At 50.1% G+C, this 17051-nt stretch overlaps 1 protein-coding gene across 1 annotated transcript; it reads right to left on the bottom strand.

Annotated features, from left to right (window-relative positions):
* Positions 1-9: 9 nt before the first annotated feature.
* TSNAXIP1 (translin associated factor X interacting protein 1) lies at positions 10-16760 on the bottom strand. The gene is made up of 16 exons (XM_049787421.1): positions 16711-16760; positions 14149-14245; positions 8725-8834; positions 8454-8580; positions 6307-6400; positions 3933-4129; positions 3570-3705; positions 2123-2292; positions 1893-2052; positions 1686-1816; positions 1400-1525; positions 1142-1318; positions 932-1041; positions 630-756; positions 420-526; positions 10-280 (listed from the first exon to the last, which is right to left on the bottom strand). Exons 1-16 carry the CDS (start codon positions 16758-16760, stop codon positions 10-12), a joined length of 2190 nt encoding a protein of 729 aa, XP_049643378.1.
* Positions 16761-17051: the final 291 nt, after the last annotated feature.

Genomic DNA, 17051 nt, shown 5'->3' with positions numbered 1-17051 from the left:
TGCCAAAAGTCAGAGGTTAGCAGTAAGAGAGTTGCCCATAGTGACCTTCATTGCAGACTCCTGCTCTCGGGGCACTGTGCGTATAAAGTCAATCACCCGAAGGTGCTCCAGTGCCGTCTCGAGAGAAATCTCTTTCTCTTCCTTCTGATCACTCTCAGCCAGTTCTGTTATGGAGATCTGGAAGGCTTGGCTCAAATAGCTATCCAGGGTCTGCTTGTCCAGGCTGGGATCTATGCTCATTAGAGCTTCACGGACCTTGGTTGGGGTCACTGCACTGGTGCTGCCCCACAAGGAAAAAGAAGTGAGGCTTGAGCAGTCCATAGTGCCCAAAAACATGTCCCATGCCTAAGGAGACCCAGAAGGTGGAATCCCATGGAGCTGTATAGCAAAGTGGGCTGGAGGAGCCCAGACTCACTCACAGTTCCAGGCCTAGTTCCTGCTTGAGCTCGTCCAAGTACTCTGCCTTTTCATCCATATACTGTTCCCAGATCTTCTGCACAAAGTGTGGACTCTGGCCCTCTTCGTTCTGGGCAGGGAGTTGGGGGCCATAAGGCAGGGTGAGGGCCCATTGGCTAGGGTCTGGTAGAGGTTAGGGTGGGGCTGAACATGTGCCTGCATCCCTCACTTACCTCTGTAAATAAAGAATGGTAGTTGATCGAGTCTTCAGTACTGCTTTTGGGATTCCAGCCCACTGTTGCCATCAACTCCTGTATTCTCTCTTCCCTTTTGAGGGGGAAGGTGCTCTTGATGACAGAGCTGTGAGGATGTATGAAGGCCAGCTGACCTAATACTGTATCCTTCTGTAGCCCCCACAAGTGCTCTAAAGGATGCCACCCTTCCTGTAGTATCCCCCTTTCCCATAAATACAGGGAGCCTGGCTCAGTGTTGGAAGGAGTCCATGGTGGTGGTGGGGTACTGCTGGCCCCCTCACCTTAACTGTTCCATGGTCAAAACACCTTCACCCTGGTGGTCCATGCTCATCATCTCCCGCTGCAGCTGTGCGAGCGTCTCCTGCTGCCTGATGAAGACACTCTCACTCCTCTGTAGGGAGGGAAGTGTGTACTCTTACAAGCCACTTTCTGCACTGGGGCGCACGGGCCTCTTGGGGACAAAGGGTGAAGGGTCATACCCCCAAGCTCACCTTTCCTATCAAGATTGCATAGAACTGACTCATGATTTCATTGGACTGGATGAGCTTGACATGTTCAAATATAGTGTAAGCCCAGGCCATAGCCTCACTGGGCCCAAAGCGTTGCTCCAGGAAATTGAAGAAGAAATCTGAGAATGACCCTTTCTGCAGGACAGGGAAGGACCAGAACTGGTCAGTGTCTCATGGACAAGTGGCCCCTCCCCACCTCTTCTCTAGCACTTAGGACGCAAGTGCTGGGGGAGATCTGACCCTCTCTTCTGCAAGACGTTCCTTCCAAATGTCTTTGATGAGAGCCAACACTTCCTTCTTGCTGGACTTCTTGTTCTCTACCCGGCCATCAAACCGAAGGAAAGAGGGGACATTAGCTCCATAGCCCTGGAAAGAAAAGGGCCAGTTCCTCTAAACCTCTGCTCCCTCACTCTCAAACAGGGCCAAACCACCAGTAGTTCCCCTACACTCCAGCTTGTCTCCACAAGACCTGGCTATTCTGAGCCTGGACTCGTGTTTGCCAAGCTCTGTCTATGATTGCCCATACCAGACCAAGGAAGAAGTCTTTCTCCCGTAGCAGCCCCTCGCCAATCTCCTCTAGGAGTACATCCACCAGCTGGTCACTGTTCTTGCCCTCGGCCAGTATCAGCCAGCGATCTTGGCCCCCAGATACCACAGCTGCAGGAGAGCAGAGGGGAAATGAGACCAGACCACCCCCTCAAGCAGCTCCCAGAACCCCAGTAGTTGTCAGCACCTTCACACTTGGTCCAGTCGGGCCGTGGCGTGGAGGTTTGATGGATCTCCTGCAGCTCAGTATAGAACTGATCCCGCTCCTTCAGTGTGCTCATGTGCAGCTGCAGCAGGATCTCATGCTCCTTGCAGACCTCTTCATAATCGCCTTGCAGGCTTTCCAGCTATGAGAGAGTGATTGGTCCTCAACACCCTCCCCATAGGACCCCATCCTATCCTGCTCCCAAACAGCACCTGCTCCTGCAGATCCTTGTTGATCTTCTCTTGCATTTCAAAGTCCCTCCTGGGTACGACATCCCCAAAGTTGGCTTTCATGGTGTTGAGTTCCATCTGTGTGCGGGTCAGGTCTTGTCGAGCCATCTTCAGAGCCAGGGTCAACTTCACAGGGTCCTCCCCCCAGACACCTGCCAGAGGCCAGCCAGCTCCAGTTACCCTGGTTCCAAGGCCTGTAGTCCAGGGTCCCCTGCAGCATGTCCCAAGGCTGATCTCCTTGTATAGGAACCCCTTTTTCTCACAGCACTACTAGTCTAGGGCTTCAGCTTAAAGTGAGAACCTTAGAGCCAGGAAGATAGCTTGTTGTTTTCTTTTCTTTTCTTTTTTTTTTTTGGGTCACACCCGGCGTTGCTCAGGAGTAACTCCTGGCTGTCTGCTCAGAAATAGCTCCTGGCAGGCACGGGGGAACCATGTGGGACACCGGAATTCGAACCAACAACCTTTGGTCCTGGATCGGCTGCTTGCAAGGCAAACGCCGCTGTGCTATCTCTCTGGGCCCAGCTTGTTGTTTTCTGTTTGTTTGTTTGTTTGTTTGGTTGGTTTTGGGCCACACCTAGTAACGCTCAGGGGTTACTCCTGACTATGCGTTCAGAAATTGCTACTGGCTTGGGATACCATATGGGATGCTGGGGGATCAAATTGCGGTCTGTCCTAGGTTAGTGCATGTAAGGCAAACGCCTTACCGCTTGTGCCACTGCTCCGACCCAGATAGCTCATTTTTTAAATGTTTTTGGGCCACACTCATAGATGTTCAGGGGTTACTCCTGGTCTCGTGTTCAGGAATTACTCCTTGCAAACTTAGAGGACTATACGGGATGCCAGGGATTGAATCTGGGTTGGCTGCATGCAAGGCAAACGCCCTACCCACTGTGCTATCACCCTGGCCCCTAAGCAAATTATTTGGTAACTTTGTTTGTTTGGGGCCATACCTGACAATGCTCAGAGTTTACTTCTGGCTCTGCATTCAGAAATCACTCCTGACAGACTCAGGGAACCAAAAAGGATGCCAGGGATCAAATCTGGGTCGGCCATGTACAAGGCAAATGCCCTACCACTCACTGTGCTATCATTCAGTGACTTGGTTATCTTGTTTTTTTGTTTTGTCTTAAATATGGTGGTACTTGGGCTAACTAGGCCTAGTGCTCAGATCTCTCTTGGCACTCCTCAGACCATGCAGTATTGGGATTGAACTGAGGCTTCTGCATGCTAAGCTTGTACACCAGTTCTTTGAGCCATTTCCTAGGAACTCTGGGAGAAATCACAGAAAACAGTGATTTGTTTCAGTTTAGCTTGGATAAGCCGTTGGCCACATCCCCTACAGAATAAAGTAGTGGAGGAGATGAAGGCCCAGGTCTGGAGAGAGTGGAATCAATGGGGGCAAGAAGGGAGAGTGAGATCCCAGGCTTACCAGGGGCCTGGGCCAGGGACATGTCCTCGCGCTGGTACCGAAGCTCATTCAGGTCAGCTAGGAGGATCTTGCGGGCATCTCGCTCGCTGAGGTAACGCATGTACTCCTCAGCCAAGTTCTTTCTCAGTTTAAACACCTATCAGGAAGGTGGCTGTGAGTGAGGCTGCCTTGCCTTGAGTCACCCTGGCAGATGGGCAGAGCAGGTGGACGAGATCAGCTCTGCCAAGTCTGCTGGCACAGCCCCAGTGCTGAGCAGAGGAGGGGGGCACTCAGGAGCACTAGTGTCCAATGCCTCAGCAGGCCCTGGGTGGGGAGGGGGCAGAAATTCTGGGACTGGGCTGATCTACTACTAGTCACATTCACCTCAGTTTGAAGTGCCACTTTCTCCTCATTTTTCTTGTCAATGAGCTTTAGCAAATTTATCTTTTCGTTCTTCAGCACAGAGATTTCCGATTTCTCCTCAGCCCTCATGGCCAGGATCTTCTCACTGCAGTGCTCATTCGTAGTGACAAGCTTGGCTTTCAGGGGCTCCAGAGACCGAATCTTCTCCCTCTGGTGGGCTAACATAGACAGGAGGGAGATCTCCTGAGGTCAGAAAGCAGCAACATCCTGGAGACACTGATTCTTAGAAAGTCACTGTGTGTGACCATATTCCTTGAAAATTCACCAGGGGTCGGGGCCAATGAGGTGGCGCTAGAGGTAAGGTGTCTGCCTTGCAAGCGCTAGCCAAGAAAGGACCACGGTTCTCTGAGTGCGTAGCCAAGAATAACCCCTGAGCATCAAATGGGTGTGGCCCAAAAAACAAACAAAAAGAAAATTCACCAGGGGCGATTTCTGAGCATAGAGCCAGGAGGAACACTGAGTGCTGCTGGTGTGACACAAAAACAAAACAAAACAAAACAAAAAAAAAAAAAAAAAAGAAAAAGAAAAGAAAAGAAAATTCAGAGAATATGAATGCCTTGCTCAGAGCACAGACCTATTTCTAGTCTTCTTGCCTTCTTTCTTTCTTTTTGGGGAGCCACACCCGGTGGTGCTCAGGTGTTACTCCTGACTCTGCACTCAGAAATCATTCCTGGCAGGCTCTGGGTACCATATGGGATGTTGGGGATTGAACCCAAGTTGGCCCTGTGCAAGGCAAATGCCCTACCCACTGCGTTATTACTTTGGCCCCTATTTCACTCTTTTTTGGTTTTTGTATCACTTCCAGCAGTGCTCAGGAGACACTTCAGACTCTGTGCGCAGGCAATCATGCAATGCTTAGGAGACAGAGGTTAAGGTTGATGGCATCCATATTTTTATACAGGCTAGAGCAGTCTCCCACATGAACCAGGGTCAGCTGCATGCAAGGTGAGCACTTTAATCTATGCGCTATGCAAATTAAAAAACAATTGCTTTATTTGTTCTTAATGCATTTGTTTTGTTGTTGTTGTTGTGTTTGGTTTTGGGGCCACACTCTGTGACACTGAAGGGTTACTCCTGGCTATGCACTTAGAAATCGCTCCTGGCTTGGGGGGCCGTATGGGATGCCAGGAATCAAACCGAGGTCCGTCCTGGGTCAGCCATGTGCAAGGCAAATGCCCTACTGCTGCACTACCACTCCAGCCCTATATTTGGTTTTTGGGCCAGAGTGGTGGCGCAAGTGGCAAGTGGTAGGCCATTTGCCTTGCACATGCTAACCAAGGACGAACTGCGGTTAGATTCCCCAGCGTCCCATATAGTCCCCCAAGCCAGGAGCAATTTCTGAGTGCATAGCCAGGAGTAACCCCTGAGCATCACCAGGTATGGCCCACAAAGCAAAATAAAAAAAATTTTTTTTGGTTTTTCGGGCCACACCCATTTGATGCTCAGGGGTTACTCCTGGCTACACGTTCAGAAATTGCCCCTGGCTTGGGGGGACCATATGGGACGTTGGGGGATCAAACTGCGGTCACAATCTTTCCTTGGCTAGCGCTCACAAGGCAGACACCTTACCCCTAGTGCCACCTCGCCGGCCCCAAAATAAAAAATTTATTTTGGGAACTGGAGAGATAGCACAGTGGTAGAGCAATCCAGGACAAATGGTGATTTGAATCCCAGGCATCCCATATGGTCCCCTGAGCCTGCGAGGAGCGATTTCTGAGTGCAGAGCCAAGAGTAACCCAAGTGCCACCTCCGGGTGTGACAAAAAAATTAGTTTGGGGACCACACCTGGTAGTGCTCAGGGATTACTCCTGGCTCTGACCTCAGGGATCACTCCCAGCAGGCGTGGGGAACCACATGGAATGCTGGGATCAAACCCATGTTGACCATGTGCAAGGCAAACACCCTACCTTCAGTGCTATTGCTCTGGACTCTCAATATTTTTTTTGGTAGGATGAACTAAGTGGCTCTAGGAGACTACCAGGGCAGTACTCTGAAGTGCTTTGTGGGAGAGGCCTTTGGTCCTGGGGATCAAACCAAGGCACTCGCACGTGCCAGCCACAAGTCCCAGCCCTGTCATCTTCCAAACCAAAGACTAAATATACAGGATGCCAGGGTGTTGCCTGTGCTTGTCCCTTGAACCCCTGCAGAGGTGGGAGAGCCCCCTTCCTTCCTAGACCCTCTCCCATCTGTCCTCCTGGGCGTCATGCTTAATGGATTCACCACACAGTGTCTCAGGAAAGGAGGTGGGGTGGGGGTATCTGGGAACAGAGGCAGCAGAAAGGCTCAGGGGGCCTGTTAGGGGTTGTTGGAGAAGAATCCTGGTTGTCTTTCTTACCCAGCATTCCCTCATATGCTTTCTTGATGGACGTCAGCAGGGGCTTGTAGGTTTTGAAGTCCTCTATGAAGAACTCGAAGATCTCTCGGTAAGGCTGACAAGAAAGGGAACAGTCACCTTATGGCCCAGAGTCTCCACCATCAGAAGGGCTTGAGTGTGACTTCATTTAACTTGGAAGTGTTCCTACACCACGTGGCCAGGTGATGTTCAAACAAATGCTCCGTTCCCATGTGGGTCTCAGTGTCCTGGACCTGAGGGACAGCTCCATTCCTCACAGCACCTCTCTCCGTCTTTTTTTGGTCTTTGGGCCACACCTGGTGATGCTCAGGGGTTACTCCTGGCTATGTGCTCAGAAATTGTTCCTGGCTTGGGGAACCATATGGGATGCCGGGGTATTGAACCGCGGTCCACCCTACGTCAGTGTGTGCAAGGCAAATGCTCTACCGCTGCACCACCACTCCAGCCCCACCTCTCTCCATCTTACTGCCCTTGAGAGTGAAGGAGATGGGACACCCCAGCCTTGCTTGGGGCCTCCAAACAGTCATGTGGTTTCCTGTCCCATCTGCATACAGAAATCTGGGAGGCAGCAGCAGGCTAGAAGGAGCCCTGCTCTCAGATCCCAACCCTAGGACCTCAGGAATTCAGGCCTTTTCCAGTCTTCCAGCTGAATCTCACTAGCCAGGCCCTTTCAGCACAAGAAGTGGAGCCCAGGTCAGAAGTCAGAGGTCTGAAGGCATGGACATTCATATATTTAGAGTATCTCCCTAAAATATACTGTATACTCTAAAATATACTCTTGGCTGTGTCTCTCCCTCCTCTTTCCTTTCTATTTCTCTGTGCCTTATGTCTTCCTCCTCTTCTTCCTCCTCTCCCTCTTTCTCCCTTTGCCTCTCCCCCCTCCTCCTCTGCCCTCACCCTTTTCCTCTCCTCTTCCCTTCTTACTCACCCCCTTGCTTTCCTCCTCTCCTTTATCTTTCTTTTTCTTTTTTGGTTTTGGGGCCACACGTGGCAGTGCTCCAGGGTTACTTCTGGTACTGCGCTCAGGAATTACTCCTGGAGGTGCTTGGAGGACTATATGGGATGCCGAGGATCGAACACAGGTCAGTTGCATGAAAGGCAAGCACCTTACCTGCTGTATTATCCTCCAGTCCTTGTCTTTCAACTCTTTCAACTCTGTCTCAGAGTCTCAGGCTTGGGTTGTTGTTACGGGACTGGAGGATCCTATTTGTTCCCCTGCTTACTCACCTACTATGGTGTTGTTTTGTTTTGTGTGTGTGTGTGTGTGTGTGTGTGTGTGTTTTGGCCACACCCAAGGTGAGGGAATCAAATTCAAGTTTGATTCCACACTTCTGCAGAGTGAAAAGCAAACACTATCCAGTTTACTTTCTTTTTCTTTTTTCTTTTTTGGTTACACATGGCAGCGCTCAGGGGTTACTCCTGGCTGTGCACTCAGAAATTGCTCCTGGCAGTTTCAGGGGACCATATGAGATGCTGGGATTCGAACCACCATCCTGGGTTGGCTGTGTGCAAGGCAAATGCCCTATCGATGTGCTATCTTTCCAGCCCTGGCTCTACGCTCAGAAATCACTCCTGGCAGGCTCGGGGGACCATATGGGATGCTGGGATTTGAGCCACCATCCTGCATGAAATGCAAATGCCCTACCTACCTCCATGCTATCTCTTCAGCTCCCCCTTTTTTCCCACACCTGGTGACTCTCAGGGGTTACTCCTGGCTCTGCACTCATAAATCACTCCTGGCAGGCTAGAGGGACCATATGGGATGTCGGGGATCAAACCCAGGTCAGCTGCATGCAAGGCAAACATCCTAAACATGCTATTTCTCCAGCCCCACTATACTATTGTCCCAGCCCTGACCTGCCAGGTTTCCGGTTCCCCTGGTCCCCCACCCCCACTTCAAGTCCACCACCTCATTGGACTGTGACCTGGGACAGCCTCCAGGTCACCTGACTCCTGGAACTCAAGCCTGAGAAAGCTTTGGTTCCACAGAGGCAGCTTTGCTTGTTCTCAGGCTTTTACACAGATCACATTTCTCTTCCTGGGAAGGGGAACCTAGAGAAATGGACCCAGCTAGCAGGGAGCTGGGAAGGCGCCTCTGAGTCCTCCGAGTTCTCTGAGGAGGCTCTGACCTGCAGCCGCAGCTCCTCAGCTGAGTCAGTGCTCAGGTCCAGCAGAAGCAGCTCCTTGCGGAGGTAGTTTTCTAGCTTCTCCAGATACCTTGGCTTGGTGATGCCGAGAGGTTTCTGTTCCTGGACACTGCAAGGGCAGTGGGTTGAGAAGTGATGGGCACCTCAAGCACCCTTATATCCCTAGCCTGGGGCAATGTGTACCCCTGTGCTGTGTCCAGGCCCAATGCCATGTCTCTAATAGGCTGTGCATCATTAGGCAGACCCCACTTACTTTTTTTGCTGCTTATCCATTGAACAGGGCTTTCTATTATACAGAATAGTCTGGCCACTGGTGTAGTTGGGCCATGGGGAAAGGTAGCCCCCGATGGACAGCCCAAGGGACTGCAGGGAGGGAGAGAGAGAGAGAGACAGGTCAAGTTATCAAGGCAACAGGCTCCCCTTGCAGAAATGCCTTTTACCCATCCCAGCCTCTCTGGATTCTATTTTTGTTTTTTGGGGAGCCACACCCAGATGTGCTCAGAGCTTATTCCTGACTCTGCATTTAGGTTGGGTTCAGGTGACCATATGTGATGCCAGAAACCATTGGGTCGGTGTGTGCAAGGTAAGCATCCTAAACACTGTACTATTGTTCCAGCTCCCCAATTAATTTTTTGTTTATTTTAAAAGATTGTTCTTTGGGCCAGAGAGATGCCATGGAGGTAGGGCATTTGCCTTGCATGCAGGAGGATGATGGTTTGAATCCAAGCATCCCATATGATCCCCCGAGCCTGCCAGGAGCAATTTCTGAGTATAGAGTAACCCCTGAGTACCGTGGATGTGACCCAAAAAACAAAACAAAACAAAAAACAAACAAAAAGATTGTTCTTTGGGATTTGGGGTAGAAATGTATCTTAGGGGCCGGGTAGGTGGCGCTGGAGGTAAGGTGTCTGCCTTGCAAGCGCTAGCCAAGGAAGGACTGCGGTTCGATCCCCCAGCGTCCCATATGGTCCCCCCAAGCCAGGGGCGATTTCTGAGCACATAGCCAGGAGTAACCCCTGAGCGTCAAACGGGTGTGGCCCAAAAACCAAAAAAAAAAAAAAAAGAAATGTATCTTAGCAATAGAGCATTTGCTTTACATGTGGGAGGCCAAGTTCCCTCCCCAGCACTGCAAAACAAGCATTTTTGTTTGTTTGTTTGTTTGTTTTGTTTTTGGGCCATACCTGGTGATGCTTGGGGTTTCTTCTGGCTCTTCATTCAGGAATCACTCCTGGCAGACTCTAGGGACCATATGGGATTCCAGGGATCAAACCCGATTGGCCACAAGCAAGTCAAATGCTCTACCCACTGTGTCCCAAGCATTGTTTTTGTTTGTTTGTTTGTTTTTGGGTCACCCGACGGTGCTTAGGGGTTACTTGTGGCTCTGAGCTCAGAAATTGCTCCTCCTGGCAGGTTTGGGGGACCATATGGGATGCCGGTATTTGAACTGAGGTCCGTCCTGCGTTGGCCGCGTGCAAGGCAAACACCTTACCAATGTGCTATTGTTCCGGCTCCCTGTTTTGTTTTACTTTTTGTTGTTGTTGTTGTTGTTGTTTTGGTCACACCTGGCAGTGCTTAGGGGTTACTCCTGACTCTATGCTCAAAAATTGCTCCTGGCAGGCTCAGGGGGACCATATGGGATGCCGGGATTTGAACCACCGTCCTCCTGCATGTAAGGCAAATGCCCTATCTCCATGCTATCTCTCTTGCCCTTGTTTTACTTTTTTTTAAAATTTATTTTATTATTATTATTATTACTATTATTATTTTTTTTTGTGGTTTTTGGGTTACACCCAGCAGTGCTCAGGGGTTATTCCTGGCTCCATGCTCAGAAATTGTTCCTGGCAGGCACGGGGAACCATACGGGACGCCGGGATTCGAACCGATGACCTTCTGCATGAAAGGCAAACGCCTTAGCTCCATGCTATCTCTCCGGCCCCTTTTTTTAAATTTTATTTTGAATTATGAGAACAAAAATTCAAAGAAAGAGGACAAGATAAAGTTACAGTGGAAGGACAATCACCCGCTTGTTTTACTTTTTGAGCCCATACCCAGCTACACTCAGGAATTACTTCTAGTAGTACAGGGAAACCATATGCAATGCCAGGGATTGAACCTAGGTCAGTCATATGCAAGGTCCATTTACTAGCTCTTCTGACCTGCCAGATAATCTTATTGCATTCTATTTTTTTTTTTTTTTTGGTTTTTCAGGTCACACCCGTTTGATGCTCAGGGGTTACTCCTGGCTAAGCGCTCAGAAATTGCCCCTGGCTTGGGTGGACCATATGGGACGACAGGGGGTCAAACCTCGGTCCTTCCTTGGCTAGCACTTGCAAGGCAGACACCTTACCTCTAGCGCCACCTCACCGGCCCCCTATTTTATATTTTTTTGGGGGGGTCACACCCAGCAGCGCTCAGGGATCACTCCAGGCTCTATGTTCAGAAATCACTCCTGGAAGGCTTGGGGGATCATACGGGATGCCGGGATTCGAATCACCGACCTTCTGCATGAAAGGCAAACACCTTACCTCCATGCTATCTCTCTGGCCCCTATTTTATTTTATTTTTTGCTTTTTGGGCCACATCTGGTGACGCTCAGGGTTACTCCTGGCTATGCATTCAGAAATCGCTTCTGGCTTGGGAGACCATATGGGACGCCAAGGGATTAAACCGCAGTCCATCCTAGGTTAGCGTGTGCAAGGCAAACACCATACCTCTTGTGCCACCACTCCAGCCCCTTTTATTTATTTTTGGTTTTGGGGTCACACCTGGCAGTGCCCAGGGATTACTTCTGGCTCTATGCTCAGAAATCGCTCCTGGAAGACCAGGGGACCATATAGGATGCCGGGATTTGAACCAACGTCCTTCTGCATGCAAGGCAAACACCCTACCTCCATGCTATCTCTCCAGTCCCAATTAATGTGATTTTTATCTAAATGCAAAGTTACCCTGTAAGTCTCCTAGAAAGTTGCCAAGCTTTCTAAGCTGGGTGAGTTAATGATAAGGTTTTCCGGGGGTGGGGCAGAAAACAGAGAAACTGTTCAGTATGTCAAATAGCATCTATCGGGCCGGAGAGATAGCACAGCGGTGTTTGCCTTGCAAGCAGCCGATCCAGGACCAAAGGTGGTTGGTTCGAATCCCGGTGTCCCATATGGTCCCCTGTGCCTGCCAGGAGCTATTTCTGAGCAGACAGCCAGGAGTCACCCCTGAGCAAAGCCGGGTGTGGCCCAAAAACCTAAAAAAAAAAAAAAAAAGCATCTATCAAGGAGAAAAGGTGGTCAAGCTGCTTTGAATAAGCCTCTTGGAGGTTTAGTTAACAGCAAGGCTTCAGCCAGCGGGGAGACTGGAAGGAGCTGTTTCTGGGCGCCCCCTGCAGGCCAGTATGGGATGTCCCGGCCCATGGCTTGTGAGGGGAGGCATCGCCCCCTTGTGGTAGAGTTGCATGACCGCAGCCGCATTGAGAAAAAAACAGGAGCGCAGCTGAGGAGGTTGGGGGCTCGCCTCCAATTATTGGGTCTTGTCTGTCCTCTGTGAAGAGTCCACTGTCATTCTTTAGCTCTTTGGAGTCAGGGTTCCCAATATGTGGTCCTTGTGATGCTAGGTCCTTTACACTGGAGCCATTCACGCAGGGACAAACCTAACAGTCAACTGGAGCTGAAAGTATGCTTAGATGTAAGAACTGTGAAGAGGGTTGGAGAGATAGTACAGTAGGTAAAGTGCTTTCCCTGCACACATCTTGTACACACGTTCCTTGGCACTATATATAGTTCCCTGGGTACTACCAGGTGTGATCCTTGAGTGCTAAAACAGGAGTAAGCCCTGAGCTGAGTATGGTCCAGAAGACTAAAGTGAGGGGCCAGAACGATAGCACATCGGGGAGGCTGTTTGCCTTGCATCAGGCAGACCTAGGTTCATTCCCCAACCTCTGGCACCCCATATGGTACCCCAAGCCTGCCAAGAGTGATTCCGGAGCACATCTCCAGGAACAACTCTGAGCACTGTGGGGTGTAGCCCAAAACAAAACAAAGAAAAACAAAAAAGTGAGAAACATGAAAGAGAAAGAATGGAGGGCTGGAGAGCTTGCCTTGCATTAAGAAACCCTGGTGCTCGGGGTGGAGAGATAGCATGGAGGTAAGGTGTTTGCTTTGAATCCCGGGCATCCCATATGGTCCCCTGTGCCTGCCAGGGGCGATTTCTGAGCATAGACCCAGGAGTAATCCCTGAGCGCTGCCGGGTGTGACCCAAAAACCAAAAATCAAAAAAAAAAAAAAAGAAAAAAGAAACCCTGGTGCTATCTCCAGCAACCATCATCCCTTTATTCTTTTTTTTTTTTTTTTTTTTTGGTTTTTGGGCCACACCCGTTTGACGCTCAGGGGTTACTCCTGGCTATGTGCTCAGAAATCGCCCCCGGCTTGGGGGGACCATATGGGACGCCGGGGGATCGAACCGCGGTCCTTCCTTGGCTAGCGCTTGCAAGGCAGACACCTTACCTCAAGGTAAGACACCTTACCTTACCGGCCCCACATCCCTTTATTCTTTATTCCTGCCTCAAGGCACAGGAATTTTTTTTGACTTGGGAAATAGTAATTTTAATTTATAGAAGCATAACTCACACCCAAATGTATATGCTTTATCAGTAAGCCTGGGAACCCCTTTAGAGTCCTCCTGGCACCCACCTTTCCGGCCGCCTGGGCCAGCACCCAGGGAAGGCCTGGAGTCCGGGGGGGGGGGGAAAGTGGGGGATGGCTGGGGGCCTGCCAAACCTCCCAGCACCACCCAAGCTAGGGAGAAGGCCTTTGGCCTGGGGTCTCCCCAAACCCCATGCCGGCAAGAGCTAGCCTCCAGAAGGGCACAGGAAATTTGAAGCTCCCAATTTGTAGCAGATACTTAAGGATTTCATTAAAGTCTTGGTCCCAGAAGCCAAAAAGTTCTCTTAGTACCCCATGATGCCCTAGCTCACAGCACAGTGCCAGGCAGGGGATGAGGGAAGCTGGATGAATGAGATCCATAGTGCTGAGCTGTAGAGTCCTGCCTATGGGTGGGGACTGAGGCCCTGGTGATCAGGGGTCTAGGAAGGCTTTTCAGATAAGGTGCAATCAGTGTACATACCCCCACCGAGTTCCTGATGACCTTGCCTCTGTGATCCCCCCTCCCTGGATGGGAGAAGCAGCTCTGGAGCGCATGTTTCAATGTAAGGTGCTTTTTCTTTGGTTTTCAAAAAGAGAAGTGGTGGGGCCGGAGAGATAGTACAGCAGTGTTAGTCTTGTAAGCAGCCGACCCAGGACCTAAGATGGTTGGTTCAAATCCCCAGCATCCCATATGGTCCCCCGTGCCTGCCAGGAGCTATTTCTGAGCAAATAACCAGGAGTAACCCCTGAGCACTGCTGGGGGTGGCCCAAAAACAAAAAACAAACAAACAAACAAAACCAAAAAGAGAAGTGGTGGCCTGAGCGATAGCACAGTGGGAAGGGCATTTGCTAACCTGGGTTCAATTCCTGGCAGCCCATATGGTCCCCTGAGCCTGCCAGGAGTGATTCCTAAGTGCAGAACCAGATGTAACTGCGGAACACTGCTGTATGTGGTCACAAATCAAAACAAAAAGAGCAGTGGGTGGAGAGGGAGGGATGCTGGACATTTTCAGAAAAATGTCCTGTTTGTAAGTTGATAGGGCATCACAAACCAGTGGCTTCAGATTCTGTGACAACTTGCGTCTTTGAATGCTCTTGCTTTCTGGGCCTAAGTCTTCTATTGTCAGTTTTGAAGGCCGCATACATTTTCTGCACAGAGAAGAGGAAGACAGTGAAGCTGGTAGAGTGGGAAAGGACCCCTCCTCAATCCTTCCTTCCGAGATTCCTGAGAAGCATTTCCTCTGCCTTTAGAACTAAGCTTGGGGCTTCCTGGGCTGCTTCTAGATTCTCAGAGATACTGCCAATAATCACCTGATCTTGGGCCCAAACCATTTCTGTAACTTCCTAGAGGCCTTCCCATTGAATTTCTAGCTCCCACTTCAGCAGGCCATCCTCACTGGAAGCTACACTTCCCTTCAGCATTTAACTTACTAACTTTCTTTTCTTGAGATTTCCCTATTAAGGCAGCAGATCATGCAGGATAAGACTATATATGAGATGTTTCCCAGTTTTTTGTTGTTTGTTTGTTTGGGGTCACACCCATTGGTGTTTAGGGGTTACTCCTGACTTTGAGCTCAGAGATCATTCCTGGCGGAATGAATGCCAGGGATTGAACCCAGTTGATCGCATGCAAGGCAAATGCTCTACCCACTGTACTATCACTCTGGCCCACCCCCCTCATTTTTTGGTTTTTGGTTTTTGGGTCACACCCGGCAGCACTCAGGGGTTATTCCTGGCTCTATGCTCAGAAATTGCTCCTGGCAAGCTCAGGGGACCATATGAGATGCTGGGATTCGAACCAACGACCTTATGCATGCAAGGCAAACACCTTATCTCTATGCTATCTCTCCAGTCCCTCTGCATTTTTTTATATTGGGAATTAGAATATAACTTTCTTCAATGCCCATAATATGTGATTTGTGCTAAGAATGTCATGTGGGGCTGGCGAGGTGGTGCTAGAGGTAAGGTGTTTGCCTTACAAGCACCAGCCAAGGAAGGACCGTGGTTCGATCTCCCGGCGTCCCATATGGTCCCCCCAAGCCAGGGGCAAATTCTGAGCGCTTAGCCAGAAGTAACCCCTGAGCATCAAATGGGTGTGGCCGAAAAACAAACAAAACAAACAAACAAAAAAAGAATGTCATGTATTCAGCCTAAAGTCCCAACAATATTTGTAGGTAAGCTTTATTGTCCAATTAGATTGAGATATAGAAGCTAAGACCTGAAACTTTAAGAGCCTTATGGGGCTGGGCGGTGGCGCTGGAGGTAAGGTGCCTGCTTTGCCTGCGCTAGCCTAGGACGGACCGCGGTTCGATCCCCCGGCGTCCCATATGGTCCCCCAAGAAGCCAGGAGCAACTTCTGAGCGCATAGCCAGGAGTAACCCCTGAGCGTCACAGGGTGTGGCCCAAAAACCAAAAAAAAAAAAAAAAAAAAAAAGAGCCTTCTCTGAGATTCTAAGACTAGATTCTATGCCACATTTTTTTGGAGGGGGGGGTCAACCAAGTGGTATTCAGGGATTGATTACTCCTGGCTCTGCTCTCACAAATCACTCTTGGCAGGCTCTGAGGGTGTGTGACTGGGTCTATGTGTGGGGACACCGTAAGGGGTGCTGGGGATTAAACCTGGGGTGGGTGATGTGCATGGCAATTGCCCTACCTATTATACAATTGCTCTGGCTCTCATACTTTTTTTTTTTAAATCAGTATACAATTTTTGCCACACCCAGCTGTGCACAGGGGTAACTCTTGGCTTTGCACTCATAAATCACTCCTGGCAGGCTTGGGGGACCTTATTAGATGTCAGGGATTAAACCCAGATTGATTGCATGCGAGGCAAATCCCTCTGTGCTATCACTGGCCTCTTAATCAGTATACTTTTCTGGTTAACAGAGCTTGTTGTCATATTTTTTCAGTGCCCAGAAGCTATTCTGAGATTGTGCTGTACTCTGGGCTGCTTAAGAATCCTCAACTTGGGGCCGGGCGGTGGCGCTGGAGGTAAGGTGCCTGCCTTACCTGCGCTAGCCTAGGAGACGGACTGCGGTTCGATCCCCCGGCGTCCCATATGGTCCCCCAAGCCAGGAGCGACTTCTGAGCGCATAGCCAGGAGTAACCCCTGAGCGTTACCGGGTGTGGCCCAAAAAACCAAAAAAAAAAAAAAAAAAAAAAAAAGAATCCTCAACTTGACAAGCATCTTTGTCATAACTCAGTGGGCGAAGAGACAGTTTATCCCTATGACTAAAGGTCACTTTTAGGTATCTTACATGCCTGGATTAAATCCTAACTCTATCACTTTACAAATGTGAAAAATACACAGTCATTCTCCTGGCTTCTATCTGTAAAGTGGGGGAAATGACTAACTCAGAGAGTTGCGAGGAGATTTAAATGGTAGTATGCAAAGCACTCGACATAGTACAATGAGTTTAATAGAAATTGTTTAGTATTAGTGATAAACCGTGCCTGCTAGTACGTAAATCTTCGCTTTGGGTTGCACAAATCAGCTTGAATCCTGTCTGTGGCTGGATTGCTGAAGATCCAGGGCAGAAGATGATTGGGAGATCTAGCCTCATTTCACTTTTTGAAAAGCCCTTCTCTCTGCCCTCCACCCGGCCAGCGCCTACCTGGACGTGCTGGTCGCCAACCTGGGCTCGCACGAGGCCCGGGCAGCCATGACCCTCAAGCAACCACTGAGTGAATGGCCAGCAGCACCCGGGGCTTGGGAAGCAGCCACGGTGTACAGTGCGTTGCCATGACAACCAGCCCCCAGCAACCAAGCGACGGGGCGGGGCCAGTTCTAGCCACGCCCCAGCGCCGGTCTCGCGCGAAGCTCGCGGTCTGTTTGGAATTTCGTGGCGCGTGGGTGGACGGCGTTCAGGATTGCAAGGTCCCCCTTAGTCAGTCACTGCCGCGGATTTGCTCCTTAATCATCCGTACTGAGGCAGGGCCTGCTCCACGGAGGCCC

Source organism: Suncus etruscus, chromosome 14 (genome assembly GCF_024139225.1).
Source record: "Suncus etruscus isolate mSunEtr1 chromosome 14, mSunEtr1.pri.cur, whole genome shotgun sequence".
NCBI lineage: Eukaryota > Metazoa > Chordata > Mammalia > Eulipotyphla > Soricidae > Suncus > Suncus etruscus.
This window is presented reverse-complemented; position numbering and strand designations above follow the sequence as displayed.

What these genes read in the sequence shown, in the direction of transcription:
- TSNAXIP1 (XM_049787421.1), bottom strand. Translation starts at nt 16,760, where the DNA reads ATGGCTGCCCGGGCCTCGTGCGAGCCCAGGTTGGCGACCAGCACGTCC. An exon ending in CTGAGGAGCTGCGGCTGCAG is followed by an intron (nt 6,401 to 8,453) that starts GTCAGAGCCTCC and finishes CTTTCTTGTCAG; the next exon opens with CCTTACCGAGAGATCTTCGA. An exon ending in AGCATATGAGGGAATGCTGG is followed by an intron (nt 4,130 to 6,306) that starts GTAAGAAAGACA and finishes TGTCTATGTTAG; the next exon opens with CCCACCAGAGGGAGAAGATT.